Raw genomic sequence first — 16067 nt, 5'->3', positions numbered from 1 at the left:
GTGTTGCTCTGGGATGCACAGGGAAATGCCTTAGCATCTCTTTTACTCTGCATCTTTGTTGACTGCTACTGTTTTTATGACCCAGTTCATTGGATTGTAGTTGACCCACTCCAGCTCCTGTTTTCGCCAGCTGTCAGGTTTACAAGGAGTCTGCAACACCACAACCCGTGTTTGGGTTAAAGGAAAATACAGTTTCCTTCTTTCTTTCTTATATTAACAACCTGGGTCGTGGAGTTTTCTAAACCCTTTTCAGGAATCTAAATCTATATGTTAAAGTATTGACTTTTTGTGATTCAGACATAGATTATCTTCATAGCTGTAACCGACATAGACTGATGCGTCGCCTCCCTCACTCTGCGGGTTAAGTGGGTTAAGATACCGACCCTACGGCGTAGCCTGACGTGCACCTATCAAAAAATTTAATTACAGGTCGCACAAGTGTAAACTTCAGGCTACTTACGTTGGCTACGGCGAAAGCTCTGAGTGGAGCCTCCGCAGAACCATAAATCAGCCTTTAGCCTGGAACTGCTGTCCGCTGGTTTCCTCAGGGGTGGATGTGGTGTCAGAGTCCCTCTTCTCTCTAGGTTCTGCACTTTCTAGTGAGAATGAGGTGGCGTCCTCATGTCTATTGTCCAGTCCAGAGATCCTCTGTCTCTTTCTAGGTCCGTCTCCATTTTCGGCGACTTTCTTCTATGTCCCTATGACAATCCAAGTGTTCATGCTCAGAGGTCCTCTGCCTCTTCCTTGTGCCCTTTTCATCTGTAGCTGTGTTTGAAACCATTCCCTCATTCCCCCCACTCACTATTTCCCATATAGGGTTTATTAAATAGGGAACTATATAGGGAACGACCAAACGAGATTTCGGACACTCACTGAAAACATTATTGCGTCAGTAGATGCGCCGGAGGCGGGCCAGCATCATGTAGACAAACGGAAAAACTAAAATACTTCTAAAACGTTCCTGAAACAAACCCAGCACTCAGGAGAATAGTAAAAGGTTTTATATACTGTATGTTGCATGTTACCGTTCCACTGTTTAGAAACGAAGGCCGCTCCATTTTTCCTTTCCAGTTTTCGCAGGTGCGTCTAGTGGCTTTAGAGAATGTAATTTTGCGGATGTTTTTATGTTTTAAAAAAAGAATCTTACTCTTAACAGAAAGGTCGACCTTCTTGGAAATCCTTTCCTTGATATGTTGTCAGACACTTAGGATATTAATCTGAGACTGTCAGTGGCAAAACAAGCACTTTTGTTAAGGTAAATACAAGCTGGACAACTGCCGTATTAACTTACATTGTAGCTTGTTTTGCCGCTGCTGACTGCAGCGATCTTGCTTAATACTGGACCAATGTCAAAAATTGTTGTTCCCATCAGTCGCTTAGACACAAAAACATAAGGAAATAGGTTTCCAGGTTGAAAAACTGTTGTTACCCTTTACCTATCACTGCAATGTGCTACACTATCAAATAATGAAAAATAACTGCACTGCAAAAACTCCTGTTATAACCAAGACATACAATCTTATATCCAGCCAAAAAGTCTTATTGATTTTATTTTGAGAATAATATACCAGGCAAGAGCAGATTGTGTAAGACAATTTAGATTATTTTAGGAATATTTTTCCTTGCTGTTCTTACTTAGTTAGTATATCTTAAAGTTAGTTATTTTTGATGTACATCGAGCAGAATGACTGTTAGAGACAGCATTTGAGGTATTTTAAGATGATTTATAGCTGTTAGAGACTGGTTTCAAGACTGCCCAGTAACAACTGCTAAAATAACACTTTAAGTCAGTATTGCATTTATTCCAAATACTGCTGCTGTGTCAACAACACATTTATTTACAGTTATTTACAAGCAGTACCAAATCATTGCATCAGTGTCAAGTCACCACACACCTTCCAAAACTTACAGTATGGTTATTAATTTCCAGTTTTAAGTGCAATTACATCATCAAGGTCAAAACATACAAATTGTTTTTAAAAGTGATTGCATAATATGATGTATAATCAACTAGCTTTTCAACATCTTGGAACTCTGTTGCCTGTGCAAGATTAGGTACAGCAACTTCAAATGCCAAAAGGTCTCTATTCCAACCCAGAGTCTCGTAACGGTGATATTCAAAACAATACAATAAACGGTCTCTCACATAAATGTTTTTTATAAGTCCAAAAACAGGTACTGTCTTTAGTATTTATCAGAGACTGTTCACAGATGTACTTGTTACCATTGAGAATCAGCCACTTTACACTGACTGCATGTTGTATGCCATCAATCCCCAAAAAAATCTCTTGTCTTTCTGTGATGTAATCCATATTTGTCACTTCTGAGACAGGACCCAATTCCCTCTCATGAACAAAAATTGGGTGCTCAGTGCCCATTTCATTTTGACAACATTCAAAAAGCTGATTATGGTTCACAAGTGACTTACAGACATTTTTAAAGTTCAATTTAGATGACCACTGTTTGAAAAAAGAGTGCTTTCACTCAAATATCATGCACATATGCCTTATCAAAGGGCCCAGAGGAAGAATTTGAGCAGGGAGATGCAGCATGTAATGTTGCTTAGGAATTACATTATTCTCAGGAAAAAGTTGCTTAAACTGTTTGAGATGCTGTTCAACTATCTGTTTCAGTCTCAATACACTTTGCCCCGATAAAACCGTGGCAAATATTATCTATATAATACTGTTTAAGTTTGTTATCATTAGATGCCAAGGTACTGACACTGATAGGACAGGGTTTGTCACGTACATCTACTGCTGTAAAGGGAAAACTCTGCATGGCTGAATTGAATTGAATTGAATTGAATTGAATTGAATTGAATTGAACAACTCCATTTGTCCAGAGAGTACAAGATGTTTTAACACACACTTTATTTCCATGGGTGCAATACCCTCAAGAATGATGTGCATTATATCCTGTGGAGTTTACTGTATGAGGTCAAAGGCTGGAAAATCAACCAACTTGCTTCTTCTGTTTATTCCATATGTGGTTTTGAGGGCTAATTTTAAGAAGTCTGTGGTAGCCCTTTCAATTTCAATGCACAATGCACACGTCTTATGTGTTTTTCCACTTTCCTTTTAGTAAAGATTTCTTCATCAAAACTCCTTTGCATTTCCTCAAATGTACATTCACAATGCCTACATTTACTGTAGGCGAAACCTACTCCTTCCTTGAAACCTGCAAGCTCATGCTGTGCAAGTGTGTCCCCACATAGTGAAACAACAGCACCATGCTTCCTGGGATAGCATCCACATGGCTCTCACAGACGTGAAATACCTATATTTTTTTCACGGCCACATGCACACACGGCTGGACTGGGTATCACAATTAAGAACAGATAAACTGGGTTTACAACACACACAGACTTGTGACTTCATGCTCTGCTCTAGACGCCATTACTCCACTATATCTTTACATGGCAAATATTAGTTTGCTGCTTTATTAAAGTTCTGAATGTTGGTTACAGACCTTTTAATGCAAAGAGATCACAACAATAGGCAATACACTGTGCATATCTCTGCACATTTTCCTCTGAGATATAAAGGCGTCCTGTGTATGTTAGCGTCCTACTCATGGACCTTCTTCAAATATATGTTGTCCTGTCAGTGTGTAAAGACCAGGTGGCAGGTTTTAATGTGGTGGTTCATTTTTATATATTAACCTTTTAATGGGTTTTACTGCAGTGACACAGCAGTGGTTTCATGCTCTGTTGTTTGCAGTCAAGCTGAGTTGGATGATTATTCTGTCCAAAGAAATAAATGAGTAACACTCTCTTAAAGTGGACAGTGGACACTCTTTAAAATGTATCCATTTGCTGACAGGGAACACATTTCTTTTCTTTTTTCTTAAGGTTATTTCTTTTGGCATTTTAGGCCTTTATTCAATAGGACAGCTTAGACATGGGGGAATGACATGTAGCAAAGGGCCGCAGGTTGGATTTGAGCCCGTGGCCGCTGCTGCGAGGACCAAGCCCCTGAACATGGGGTGCACACCCGACCAGGCTAGCCACCCAGGCGCCCCCAGGGAACTAATTTTAACTTTATCAAAAACTCAACATGGAGAATTGTTATCTTTTTCTAATCATCTCTATTTATCGTATTATATTAAGATTGAGTAGCTCATCAGTGTTCTGGCTTTTAGCAAGAAGTTCTTAATTTGAGATGATTTAGATTTTGTAGTGTGTAAGATTTTCATCAAGTTAATTGTCTGAGTACCTATCTTTGAAAGAGTGAGTTAAAACAGTGGTGATTGAGGATATGACTCACTGATGAAAGTGCTTTTATTTGCTGCTTTGCCAAGTAATACAATCTGAGTCTGAGTGTGTGGCGACTTTCCCACCCAAGAGTTTCCGCAGTGCTTCACTGTGGCAAATCGGGCCTCCTCCAACCCCTCGGTGAGTAATCTCGCTAGCTGCCTTAGCACGGTTAGCCACGTCAGCTGGCCACTGCCTCCCCAGCTCTATGATCTCCATGCCTATTCCTGTCCCCACACGGCTCTTATCTTCACGGATGTATTAGCTCTTAGGTCATCTTAGCCTAAACTGCTATCAGTATGGACTGGAGCATGTGAAGGCATTGTGCAGGTGAGAGCTGCCAATCTAACGACGTCATTTATTTTTTATCCATTACTGACACTGTTTAAGAACATGAATCCTTCCCGGGATCTGTTGTTCCCTACTCCTTTCTCTGCAGTGCAAACACAGGCAAGTAAATGCTTGGGTTTTTTACGGCAATGTCTCAGCCCCGGCGTGAGTGAAGGAGAAAGTTGTTGTTCAGTTTGATGAACAGGCGACAGGAGAGAAGGGCATGAGGGAGAGCAAGTCCAGGAGTCTCAGTCTGAAGAAGCCTTTGTTACTATGGGCACTTGTCCAGTTTTTCACACTGAGACTGGATACCTGGGTGGAATACCAATGGCTGGCTTTGTCTCAATCAGTCCTCTGTCTAGATCACTGAATTCTGGGCATTAGGGATGTGAAGGCTTACTCCAGCAGTCTTCCTCTCAAGTACATCAGTCTCTGTGTGTGAGTTTAGACAGGTGTGTGTAAAGCCACACTAGGCAAGATGTCCATGTTAAAGGATTATGTCATAGAATAACATACTAACTCAAGTTAATTGCTGAGTTCTACACGGCGACATTGCTAAGAAGTTGGAATGACGACTTCACAGTTTAGCCAAACTTATTTTAAGGATTAAATGAAGATGAACATTAAAAAAATGTTTTTACTGTAACAAGGTGAACAACGGAGAAGTCTATAACACAAAAAAACTCAGTTTGTTAAACTCTATTTTGTTCTGACAAAGCAGTGATGTGAATTAGGATAGAGTGTAGATTCACCCACTAGCGCAAGCATTAGCACTAGCGACAGCTTGGCTACCATTGTTGGTCATGTGACCCTGACCTTGTAGGTCGAAGTGGTCCTTCTCTCATTGTTAACATTCCTTAATACTTAAAATAAAAAAAATAAAAGCTCATTTTCAGGTTCATACTTGTATTTTGTGTATTTTATGTATTTTGCAATAAAGCCCAGTCTGCTCTGATTGATCAGCGTTTTTGGGTATCTGCATCGGTACTCATTTCTCGCCTTATCTTTACTACTGCCACTGTAGCCGGGAGACTGACTGCACCAGAGTATATAGCAGGACTCTCTACCATGAAAAATCACCAATAAAGTCTTCTAAACCAAAAGCTACACAACTGGATTGGACTGTTCCAGCAGAAATGTGTTTCGAAATTGGAGACATCACATAACCAAGATTACAGGTTTCCCTGGCGTTAGCATGTAGCTACATGTAAGTAGCTGTGGACAGTAATGGAGTATTAAGCAAAACTTTATTCCAATAAGAATCACCAATTAAAGCTTATAAACCAAAAGCTACACAAATTGGGGAGAAATTAACAACATCTGCAACAAAGATTACAGCTTTCTCTGGTGTTAGCATGTAGCGACATATAGCAGTGTACGTAATGTAAACACTGCGGTAGCGTGCCCGAAACAGATGATTGACGTCACTTAGAGCCGAGAGTAGAAACAGTTGGAAGCAGATTGTTCAGGGCGGTCTGAATTCGGAGGTTTTTCATAGGGATTACTTCTACATATATTTACCTTATTATTTAAAACGTTGACCACATTTAATATGAACATCAACATTATGATGTGGTGTGTTCCAAGACCACAGATATAAAAACAAACAAACACAAAAATAAGTAGGAATTAAATCAAGCCATCAAATTAGAACAAGTCTACCAAAATGGTCATGATGTGTCTAAATTGAAGAGTCAAGATAGTATATCAGTGATGCAAAGCAAGTGAGTTGCTTGACTGGCAGGTGCCCTTACTGTATTTCAGTCAGCCATGGTCTTTGATACATGCTGTTCCACCTTTGCTTCTTTCTCTTTAGCCCAAATCTAGATTTGGGATCCAATGTTTAAATCTGCAAACTATATAATTACTTAGTCATCAATCTGTTATTGCCTGTGAAAAGCATGTGGCAGGTGTATTGTCAATGCAGATGCATTTGATGTCAAAAGGCATACAAAAGCTTTTCAAGCATGTTGGACAAAATCACCAGATGAAAGACATCCAAACAGACAAACATTATGGGTACACCGATTACATGAGTTGAACTAATCTTTTATTGACTCTAAAGTACAACAATAAAACAGATGTTCTAGTTAACTTTAGAGAGGCCTATAGAAGGCACAAAAAAGGGCTATGTAGTAAAAAAGGTCTGCCGCCTTGCTGCTCTTGATGAACTCTCTGTGCCAAATGCTTGACACTGCTTGCGTAAGTAGGCTTCTTTTAAAAAATTACACCATTTGCATGACAAAGGCAGATGGCTACAGGGTACTAAGGAGGGAGGGAGGGGTTGGGGGTCTGAAGGGAGGCAGGAGACAGACTGGGACTCTTGGACAGACGCACTGGGATCGCTGGCTTTCTCCCAGCAAGGAGACCAGAAGCTCTTCTGGATATGCTGGATATTGAAGCCGAGGTACTGGATGAGAAGTCTAAACCAGTTTTGGATTTGATCATACCGCATATGGAGTTTGTTCCCAGATTACTGAAAGAGACTTTCTGCTGCTTTAGAGGAAAATGGGGAGAGTGCAACAATGAATAAGGACATTCACTCCAGAATTTTTGAAAACTACCTGTTGAAGAGCGACGCACTAATAGAGTCTTGTATTCACTTTGAGACTTTTTTTGAATTGAAGTACATCTGGATCCAGCGGAAATATTATTTTCTAGGTAAGATCAGTGGCTTATTTCAGCTGGAGACTACACTGGCTTAGAGATGACTGGAGCCCTGCACACTGGACTCATACTCTTCTCATTTGTGGTAATAACCTCTATATTACCTTCTATACTACATAATACAACAAGTAGTAACAAATAGTTTCATTTTTTAACTTGTATTAAGATTTCATTGATTTATTTTAAAATGCTACCCTGTACATCAACTTTGGAATATTTTAATACAATGATGACTATGTTAATGTTAGCCATCTATTTTACAATGGCAAATAAACTCCAACTTTTGCATGCTGTTTACAGGCTAATGCTGCACAGCAACCGTTACATAATAAAGTAAACTTGAATTTTTCACCTGTAGGTGGTGTGTGAGAGTGAGCCAACACATGCTGGGCCAGACAGAGTGGAGGATTCACATGGTGAGACTGTTAATCAATTTGAGTGGTTATTTAGTGGCCAGCAGTTTCAATTTACATACTAACTTCTCTTGTCATCCACTCAATCCATCAAAACATTATTGAATACATATTTTATTGATGCCTCACTATTTTTCATTCATGCTTGTTGTACATTTTTTCTGTGTCAAATTTTCTATCTGACTTTCTAGGACAATCCAGACTGGTCCATCTAACTTCTCACTGGGCCTTCCAGCTGGTCAATGACTCACTGGCCTTCTCCGGGGCTGACAGATTCTGCAGAGGCCAGTTCAGCTCCCTTGCCACCGTGGAACAGTCAGAGGACCGGGAGGGAGCCTTGGAGCTGCTTCGGCGGACTGGACATCGCTTGCCTATCTGGGTCAGGGACCCAAACAAAGCAGCCTCCAAGCCAGTGGCCCTCTCCAAACAGTGTGAGTGCAATCAGTGGATCTACAAACTAATACTGATAAAGTTAAGAAATACAAAAAGGAAAACGTACAATTTGATAAATGACCTCTTCTTCTGCCTTTTTTAGATTTACATTTCTTAGCTCTAAACTTCCCAAAGGACTCCCTTGAGGGCTTTGCTCGTGTCAACATGTCCTTTCCAACCCTGTCGTCCGTCAGTGTGTGTGTTCGAGTTCAGTGGAACTCAGAGTGGAATCAAGTGTCCACCATCTTCTCCTACGCTGCACCTGTCTTTACCAATGAGTTCCAGCTAAGAGGCCAAGTGGACATGCAGGGACGCATCCTCCTGGCGCTAATCATCCATGGGAAGCACCTGCCGTATAAGGCGTCCTTCCCCAACGACGGAGCTTGGCATCACGTCTGTGTCACTTGGCGCCGGAGCAGCAGCCACTGGGCTATCTATGTGGATGGGGACATGAAGGACATGGGCACAGGCACAGACACTTCCAGGGATATATATGGGGATGGGATTCTCATTCTGGGTCAGGACCAAGATTCATTTGGAGGGAATTTCACAGAGCCCTTTTTTGGAAATATCACTGACCTAAATGTTTGGAATATGTCTCTGGAAACAAGGCATGTCCGTGCCCTCAACGCATGTTCATCCATGTCCCAGGATGTGCTTTTCAGTTGGAATCTTGACCACCTAATCACGCACCCAGTGGTCAGAAAGGGGCAGGTCCTTCTCTTTTGCTCAGGTAAGATGACATTCTGTATATACTCATGTCCAATGCGGGGGCTGTCTATTTCAATTCTGCATTCTGCCAAAGGGCCCAACTTAATGTCTGGTATATTCAATCTCCTAGTACCTGAATATGACTAATGTCTCTGTAAGTGAGGGACAGGACTTCAGGTGTATTTCAGGTTCCTTGTGTTTAAGGTTGAGCTAGGTTCAACTGTTTTGCCGGCTGGCACTGCGTTTTTTTTCCCCGCCAAAGCATTGCATTGGAACCCAGGCTGTCATTCAAAAGAATAAAGAAACTGTCTTTTGTCACAAACCATAGGGCTAATGTTGGTCTGAATGTGCCTCATTTGGAAATGAGGCACAAGTTAAGTCCATTAGTCTTCAGCCCAAAGGCTTAGTAGGATAAAGCTTGACAAATTACTATATTAATTGCTGAAAGAAATGATGTGGAGTTTGAAGTAGGTGAAGGTGGGGTGCACTAGACTCACTCTAGTCAAGACAGTCACGGTGAGTTCACATTACACACGTTTGGAGTTTTTTATTCTTCATAGGGTTTCTTTCTTATAGCATCTTATTGCTGATATCTGAGTTGGAAGTGGCAAGAAACACAACCAGATCTTAGAAGAAAAAGAAAAACCTTGGATTAGTGAAAATGATGTCAAAGAGACAACAAAGGTGAAAGGTAAAATTATTAATAAAACCATTGAATTACCCATATAGTTTACAGATGGAATACCTTGTTAAACTTGACCTAACGCATGGACACAGTCTTCCTGTGCAATAAAGGTATTACTTAAAGATATTTCAGGTGCGTTGACTTTCAGTTTTACCTTTCAGATAATCTAAATAAACTGTTGGTTTGTTTCAAACTATCTGATGGTCTGACTGCTTGTGGTTTGTGCCTCGTTGGACTTTGTTGTAGCAATGTCGTGCTCCAGATCCCAGCAGTTTCTTTTTTGAGTACATTGTTATCATAACTGATAGAGTTTTATTTTAGTTCCAGTCTTGATATACTGATACTGCATCTTTGCGTCATGCTTATACAGTGGTGGAATGTAACTAAGTACATTTACTCGAGTACTGTACTGAAGTACAAATGTTGAGGTACTTGTACTTTACTTGAGTCTTTTCTTTACACGTCACTTTCTACTTCTACTCGGCTACATTTCAGAGAGAAATATTGTACTTTTTACTCCACTACATTAATCTGACAGCTTCCGTTACTAGTGACTTTAGTAGTGTAGTTTATAAAATGTGATGTTTTATTATAAATTAAACTACCCAACTATATACAGGGCTACAAGTCCAGCTGAAATGATTAGACCATTAAACACAGAACTGTTTGGATCGTTTCCAGTTTCTAAAATGGGAGGATTTTTCTTTACTTTTAAAGGTTTAACTACATTTTCCTGATGATACTTACATACTTTTACTTAAGTAACATTTTGAATGCAGGACTTTTACTTTTACAGTATTTTTACAGTGTGGGATTAGTACTTTTACTTAAGTAAATGATCTGAATACTTCTTTCACCACTGTTCTAATATAAGGAAGCAATTCTAATTCCACTAAAATCTCTATTTTGAAGGAGCGAAAACTGCTTATGAGTTTGAGTGAGTTTTTAAACGCTCTTATGTAATCAGTAAATAAAATGACCACAAAATGCTTTATAGCAAATGTACTTTAGTCTATAAGTGTAGTCTATAAAACTGAAATTGTATCTCTTCATCCTAGATCAGTCATTCATAATTTATCATACTGTATCAGCCACTGATAGATTTTGGCCCAAAGCATCCTACAAAAAGTTGTGTCTATAGTCATATTGTGTAGCCCTATCTTGTAGTACATTTTTTAACCTCTGACCTGACTAATTTATATGATTCTTGTTAGAGTAGTGTCCATATTTTAAGCATTGATTTCCCTTCTTAATATTCTCTGACAGCTTCCATTTATTTCTTGTTTTCCTGCCCTGTTTTCTCACATTTTGGGTTCCAACTCGCATCTGATGCCAGATGGGTAAAGGCTAGCATTTCTTATCAAGTGGTTGCTCTATGTTGCCTGTGTTTTTGAGTCATTCAGGATGAATTCCTCTCTCAAACTCAGACAGTCTGAGACACTTTTATAAAGACATTAGGATGAGTGATGGACAGAGTGAAGGGCCGGGAAAGTGAGTCAGAGAAGCAGAGAGAGAGAGGGATGGATGGAGGGGATTCCCACAGCTCCAGCAGTGCGGGGGCAGCTTGGGGAAGAACAGAGCTCCATGCAGTGGTGAACAATAACTCCCCCACTGTCTGACTTTCTTTTCCTCTTACAAGATTTATGCAGGGAGGTTTTTCTTTTTTTTTTCTTTTTTACAATAACAATACAAGCTTGAAGAGTTTTTTAGTTTTTTAGTTTTTAGTTTTTAGTTAGCAGTTGTTGATGTTCCTTCAATCAGAATCAAAAAAGGATTTTTTTTTTGCCAAGTAAGGCAAACTTACAAGGAATTTGCCTTCATGGATGGTCCATGCATACATATGAACATATTGAAAGGAAATAAACAATAAATGTAAAAGAAATAGTATCATAAATAAATAAATATGTACAATATAGCGGTGTTCTTTCCAGAAAAGACAATACAATGTGCCCCAATACACCAATCCACCCATCCTAAAATGTTCATTTTGATTCAAAACTCATATGTACCTCCTCCATTGTTCATATTTTTCACCAGTGAAGACATTTAGACATACTCAAGCTGACTGTTGTCTTATTGTGTGTCACTGTGTGTATGAATGTGTGATGATATGAATGTGTGAGCAGCAGTGCACCAGCAGATGGAGCTGCAGGGCTGCAGGATGCTCCAGGGCTGGGACGATCCGCTGCCAGTGTTCGGCCTGACAGACTGCTCGGATCCATTGCCGTTCATCTGCCGGAGCAGCACAGGTGAGCCTCAAGAACAGAGCAGAGCTTGTCTTCTAATTGGAAATTTTTTTTTTTGTGATTAACCATTTTTATTGTTTAACAAGATACAAAACAGGGTGACTAGGATCCTTTCCAAAGGGCCCACCAAATGTCTCTGTTATAGTCACTCTCCCAGTACCTGAATATGACTAATGTCTCTGTAGGTGAGGTACAGGACGTCCTGAAAGCGACAGGCCGAATACAACCCTTATTTTAAAAATGCAAGGGGCTTCGTTGATGGGGGTGTAGTTCAGGTTCCTTGTGTTTAAAGCGTAACTCTCGCCAAAATGCAATCTAGGGTCTTTTTGTGAATGTACCCGATTCAAACTTTCGTTTAAAAGCATATTTAGGACGGAATCGCCACTTTTAGGATTTACCGTATTTTCGTTTTTCGGTCAAATGGCCTTTTGAATGAGAGTGCTAGGGGCACTTTTATGCTAGCCTCCAAATAGCTATTTTTAAAACAATAAGAAGGTTCGACACAACATGAAACTTTGCCTGAAGTATCACCAGGGGCTCTACACCTTAACAAAAGCATTGACAACATTGTTTGTGTTCCCAGAGTTTACTAAAAAGAAAGGTTTTGAACAACTCACCATAGGTATTGTTGTTTCCGGCCGCTACCACCTTGGCAGTGAAAACGAGTCGATATCCGAATGCGAATGAACAGACTCCATATGAGGCTCCTTTTTGAACTACGAGGTTGATAAAACAAAACAAGAAATAATCCCTGCATTTACATGGAACTAAGCTTTAGGAGCTTTCCATCTTTACTCTCCTCCCTGTTATGTTGCATTCGGAAATCGATTGTTTTTGACTGACAAATTTTGAGGCTAGCATAAAAGTGCCCCTAGGACTCCCATTCAAAAAGACCGAAAAACGAAAATACAGTAAATCTTAAAGTGGCGATTCCGTCCTAAATATGCCTTTTAAACGAAAGATTGACTCGGGTACATTCACAAAAAGACCCTAGGTTGAATTTTGGCTAGAGTTACGCTTTAAGGTTGAGTTACCTTAACAATTAACAATTAACAACAACAATTAATTATAAACTTAAAAATTATTTTTTGGGCATTTTTAGGCCTTTATTAACAGGATAGCTGAATAAATGAAAGGGGAGAGAGAGAGGGAATGACATGCAGCAAAGGGCCGCAGGTCGGACCCCCGTCGAGGAGTAAACCTTTATATATGGGCGCCTGCTCTACCAAGTGAGCTATCCAGGTGCCCACAATTTGTATTTTTTAACAAGATGCAAATTATACAACTCGCAACAAGTACACATCCCCCACCCCCTTCATCGTCATCACCCCCCACCCATGCAAAAATCAAGAAAAGATGACACAGTAGCCACAATATTCAGCCACGTCGGGTATAATGACGAATTGGTTCAAGAGCTTGAATCGTATGGCCGTGCGCAGCGGTGAATGGTTGTCTCGCTGATACCAAATCTTTCTGCCACAACCCTTTGTTCTGCACAGGTGACCAATTTGTACAATGCTACCTCTCTCCATTTAGCCAAAGAACTTAGCTTCTAAACTCTTTGATTTAGCAAGCCGCTTTGCAATCTACAACCATGCGTTTTTTCGCTCTAAACCAGTTGATGGAAACGCTTCTAATTTGCATTTTCTTTTTTTCTTCTTTTTTGCGACATTTTAAAAGTTCCCTTAAAATTCGCTTTACAATTAAATGGAAACATGACTTATGAGTCCAAATACCCTGGCTGCAAACCTAACCCCCACAGACATGGTTGACCAGACTCAAAATGTTCTGTATTTCCCACTGTTTCAAAGCCTCCCCACTGCCAGGAATATAAGGACTGAATTCCATTTTTTCTGTCTGTCTTCAGCTTTTTAGCCTTAAGGTTAAATACAGTATAGTATTCCAAAAATACTTGAAATAGCTAGTAAGGTACGAGTAAGCCACAACGTCCTCCAAGGTCTCTGAAACACAATGCCCTGTGTTTCCCCCTCACTTTTGAAAATACTATCTGAGTCTGTGTTACCCTATTTGACAAAAATCAAAGAATTTGCCTCTTAATTCTGACTATTAGAAAAACAAAAAATGTCTATTATGCTTGAGTAAATGAAACCCCAATTAACAAAACTGGATAAAAAAATAATATTAATATTTAAATAAATAACTGTGAGAGTCCGGTAAAGCCAGACTCTCATATTCAGGTTTTCGTCCTGCTTGCTCAACTGTTGTTTGGTAAATTGCTCTTGAACACACATTTAGAGAGGATTTAAATAGCTCTTTTTATTCTCAGTTCTTATAATTTCGGCGCTGGTGATTTACCTCTGGGGCTGGCTAAAACCTCTTTGGGGGGGAGCACTAAAAATTCCTCTATGCAGGAGAAAGCCTGGCTTCCAATGCCGGAACAAAGACGGCACATCACATCTCGCTTTATTAACCAACAACACAGTCAACGGGCCAGTCATTACAACTCTTTATCCACTTCTGTTTTTCCCGTTATAATAAAAGCTCTATGGTTTACTGTAACTCCCTCTTAACCTTCAACTGAGAGGTAACACAATAAAATACCTTACAATATGAAGCATTTGATATGTGATTTAATTTTGGAGGTATTGTGCTGACCTGTTACCACTTGAACGACGGATTAAGAGTACAAATGAATACAGTATTTGTGAACTCAATTATAAATGTGAGCCTTAAGTGAGGGAAATCCGCCTGTTGACAGGGAGGTCAGAGGCTCTGCTGCAAGATCAGTTTTTTATTCTGGACACTTCAGCAGGCTCAGCATCCTTCCAGCTGAAGGATGAGAGCATCCTGCCATTACATCATCGAGGTCATGTAACCGCTGTTGGTCAGGAGAATTTTTTAAGTGGAGTGGCAGAAAATCTGCTTAGAAATATAGGACAATGTAATTCTGCTAAATAAAACATCACATTCATTATGAATTTCACTTGTTCAACTGTATATCCGTTTTCTATAGGCTCTGTCTGCCACTTTTTTAAAAAACAATTCCAGCGCTGGTGCCATGGAATTAGAATTTTGGATAGTCGTCATGGAAAGATGAATTGGTCATGTGACAAGAGCTTGGAAGAGCCGAATAGGCAGCCAAGTGACAGTACTCTGATCTAATGGAAATGACAATTGTCAGAGGGGGGCATCATATTTCAGCCCCGCCAATGTGTGGGTCAGCCACTAAACGGAATATTGGTGGTTCTATCACGAACCCAACTCCTCCAGTCTACATGTCGAAGTATCATTGGGCAAGATACTGAACCCCAAATTGCTCCTTAAGGCTTTGCCATCAGTGTGCGACTGTTACTCTCATTCTCCACCTGGCACTTGTGTGCTGCGTTCCGTCGTTTGGTTCCGTCCTCCACCACACGCTGTACCACACCGGGAGCGTCTCAGAAGCGGAGCGTCTTGCTGCCCGACCCGCAGATTTTATTGTCTCTACAAGTACAGAACAATCACGTGTTTATTAAGCTAGTATCTACCTTCCACTCCAAGCACTCCTACAGTTAAACTCCATGCCTTCTCTTTTCTGGTGTTGCCCTTATAAAAAGGATTTGTGATTTTCAACCTCTAAGATGAATCTCTTGTCGTCCATGGTGTTGTAAAGGAGACATAAACAATATTGGGGGATATTGACTGGATGCCCTCACTATTTAACTTGCTGCCCAGGTGTCCGAACGCCCCGCAGCTCGCGTGAAAATATATCTGGTGTGTATCTTTAGCGGAATGGAGAGCCGCTTCACATACGCTTCTGGGACGCACCGTGGCGAGGCTGGTGGAATATCAAGTGGTGGAAGACTTCAATGGTATCAACTGCTCGTGGGGGTCGCAGTGCATCCGGAAAATAGGGGTTAGATTAGATCCTGAGGAGCATGCCTTGCATGGCAGCTAGGGCTGGGTATTGTTAAAAAAAATTCCGATACCGATACCAATACTGTGACTTTTTTATGCTTCATGTTCCACAAACTCAGTCTGAACTTGGAAAAAACTGCATTTACCTTTAGTGCCCCTGACTCCTGGAACAAATTCAGAAAGAAGAAAAGAAAAGAAATTCAGAAAGTTGTAAAGTTGTATTGTCTTTTCATCTTTCTTATAATGGTGTATTCTTTCGTGGGTTGTTGTTTTGTTGTTGTCTTTGTAATTACTCAATGTCATTGTAAATGATCTCTCGAGTTTAAATAAGAGTTTTTTCCTGCGTGCCTCTACGACGTGAAACGATAGACAGACAATCACACACAAGCATTATTAGATCTTGGTAGAAGCATGCTGCGTGCTTATTGGTTCACTGTCTCTGATAAGATTTACTCCTTAGGTATTAAAAT

The 16067-nt window shown here is 40.2% G+C and overlaps 1 protein-coding gene and 1 long non-coding RNA gene across 3 annotated transcripts in view; one reads left to right on the top strand and one right to left on the bottom strand.

Moving 5' to 3' along the window:
* Nucleotides 1–53: 53 nt before the first annotated feature.
* On the bottom strand, nucleotides 54–15357 carry LOC118494435. Its single transcript, XR_004896566.1, has 4 exons — nucleotides 15047–15357; nucleotides 14202–14214; nucleotides 10111–10114; nucleotides 54–65 (listed from the first exon to the last, which is right to left on the bottom strand). It is a non-coding gene; the product is annotated as an uncharacterized LOC118494435 (long non-coding RNA).
* Nucleotides 6902–16067, top strand: part of adgrd2 (adhesion G protein-coupled receptor D2) — a 55857-nt gene continuing 46691 nt past the window's right edge. For both annotated transcript variants that reach the window (XM_031300851.2, XM_035998397.1), the window contains exons 1-5: nucleotides 6902–7337; nucleotides 7611–7668; nucleotides 7857–8096; nucleotides 8201–8830; nucleotides 11620–11742. In XM_031300851.2, coding sequence (XP_031156711.2) covers nucleotides 7293–7337; nucleotides 7611–7668; nucleotides 7857–8096; nucleotides 8201–8830; nucleotides 11620–11742 — 1096 coding nt within the window. In that variant the 5' untranslated portion in view covers nucleotides 6902–7292. The remainder of the gene's footprint in view (nucleotides 7338–7610; nucleotides 7669–7856; nucleotides 8097–8200; nucleotides 8831–11619; nucleotides 11743–16067) is intronic.

Source organism: Sander lucioperca, chromosome 2 (genome assembly GCF_008315115.2).
Source record: "Sander lucioperca isolate FBNREF2018 chromosome 2, SLUC_FBN_1.2, whole genome shotgun sequence".
Taxonomy (NCBI): domain Eukaryota; kingdom Metazoa; phylum Chordata; class Actinopteri; order Perciformes; family Percidae; genus Sander; species Sander lucioperca.
The sequence above is the reverse complement of the archived record's forward strand: the minus strand, read 5'-3'. Positions and strand labels throughout refer to the sequence as shown.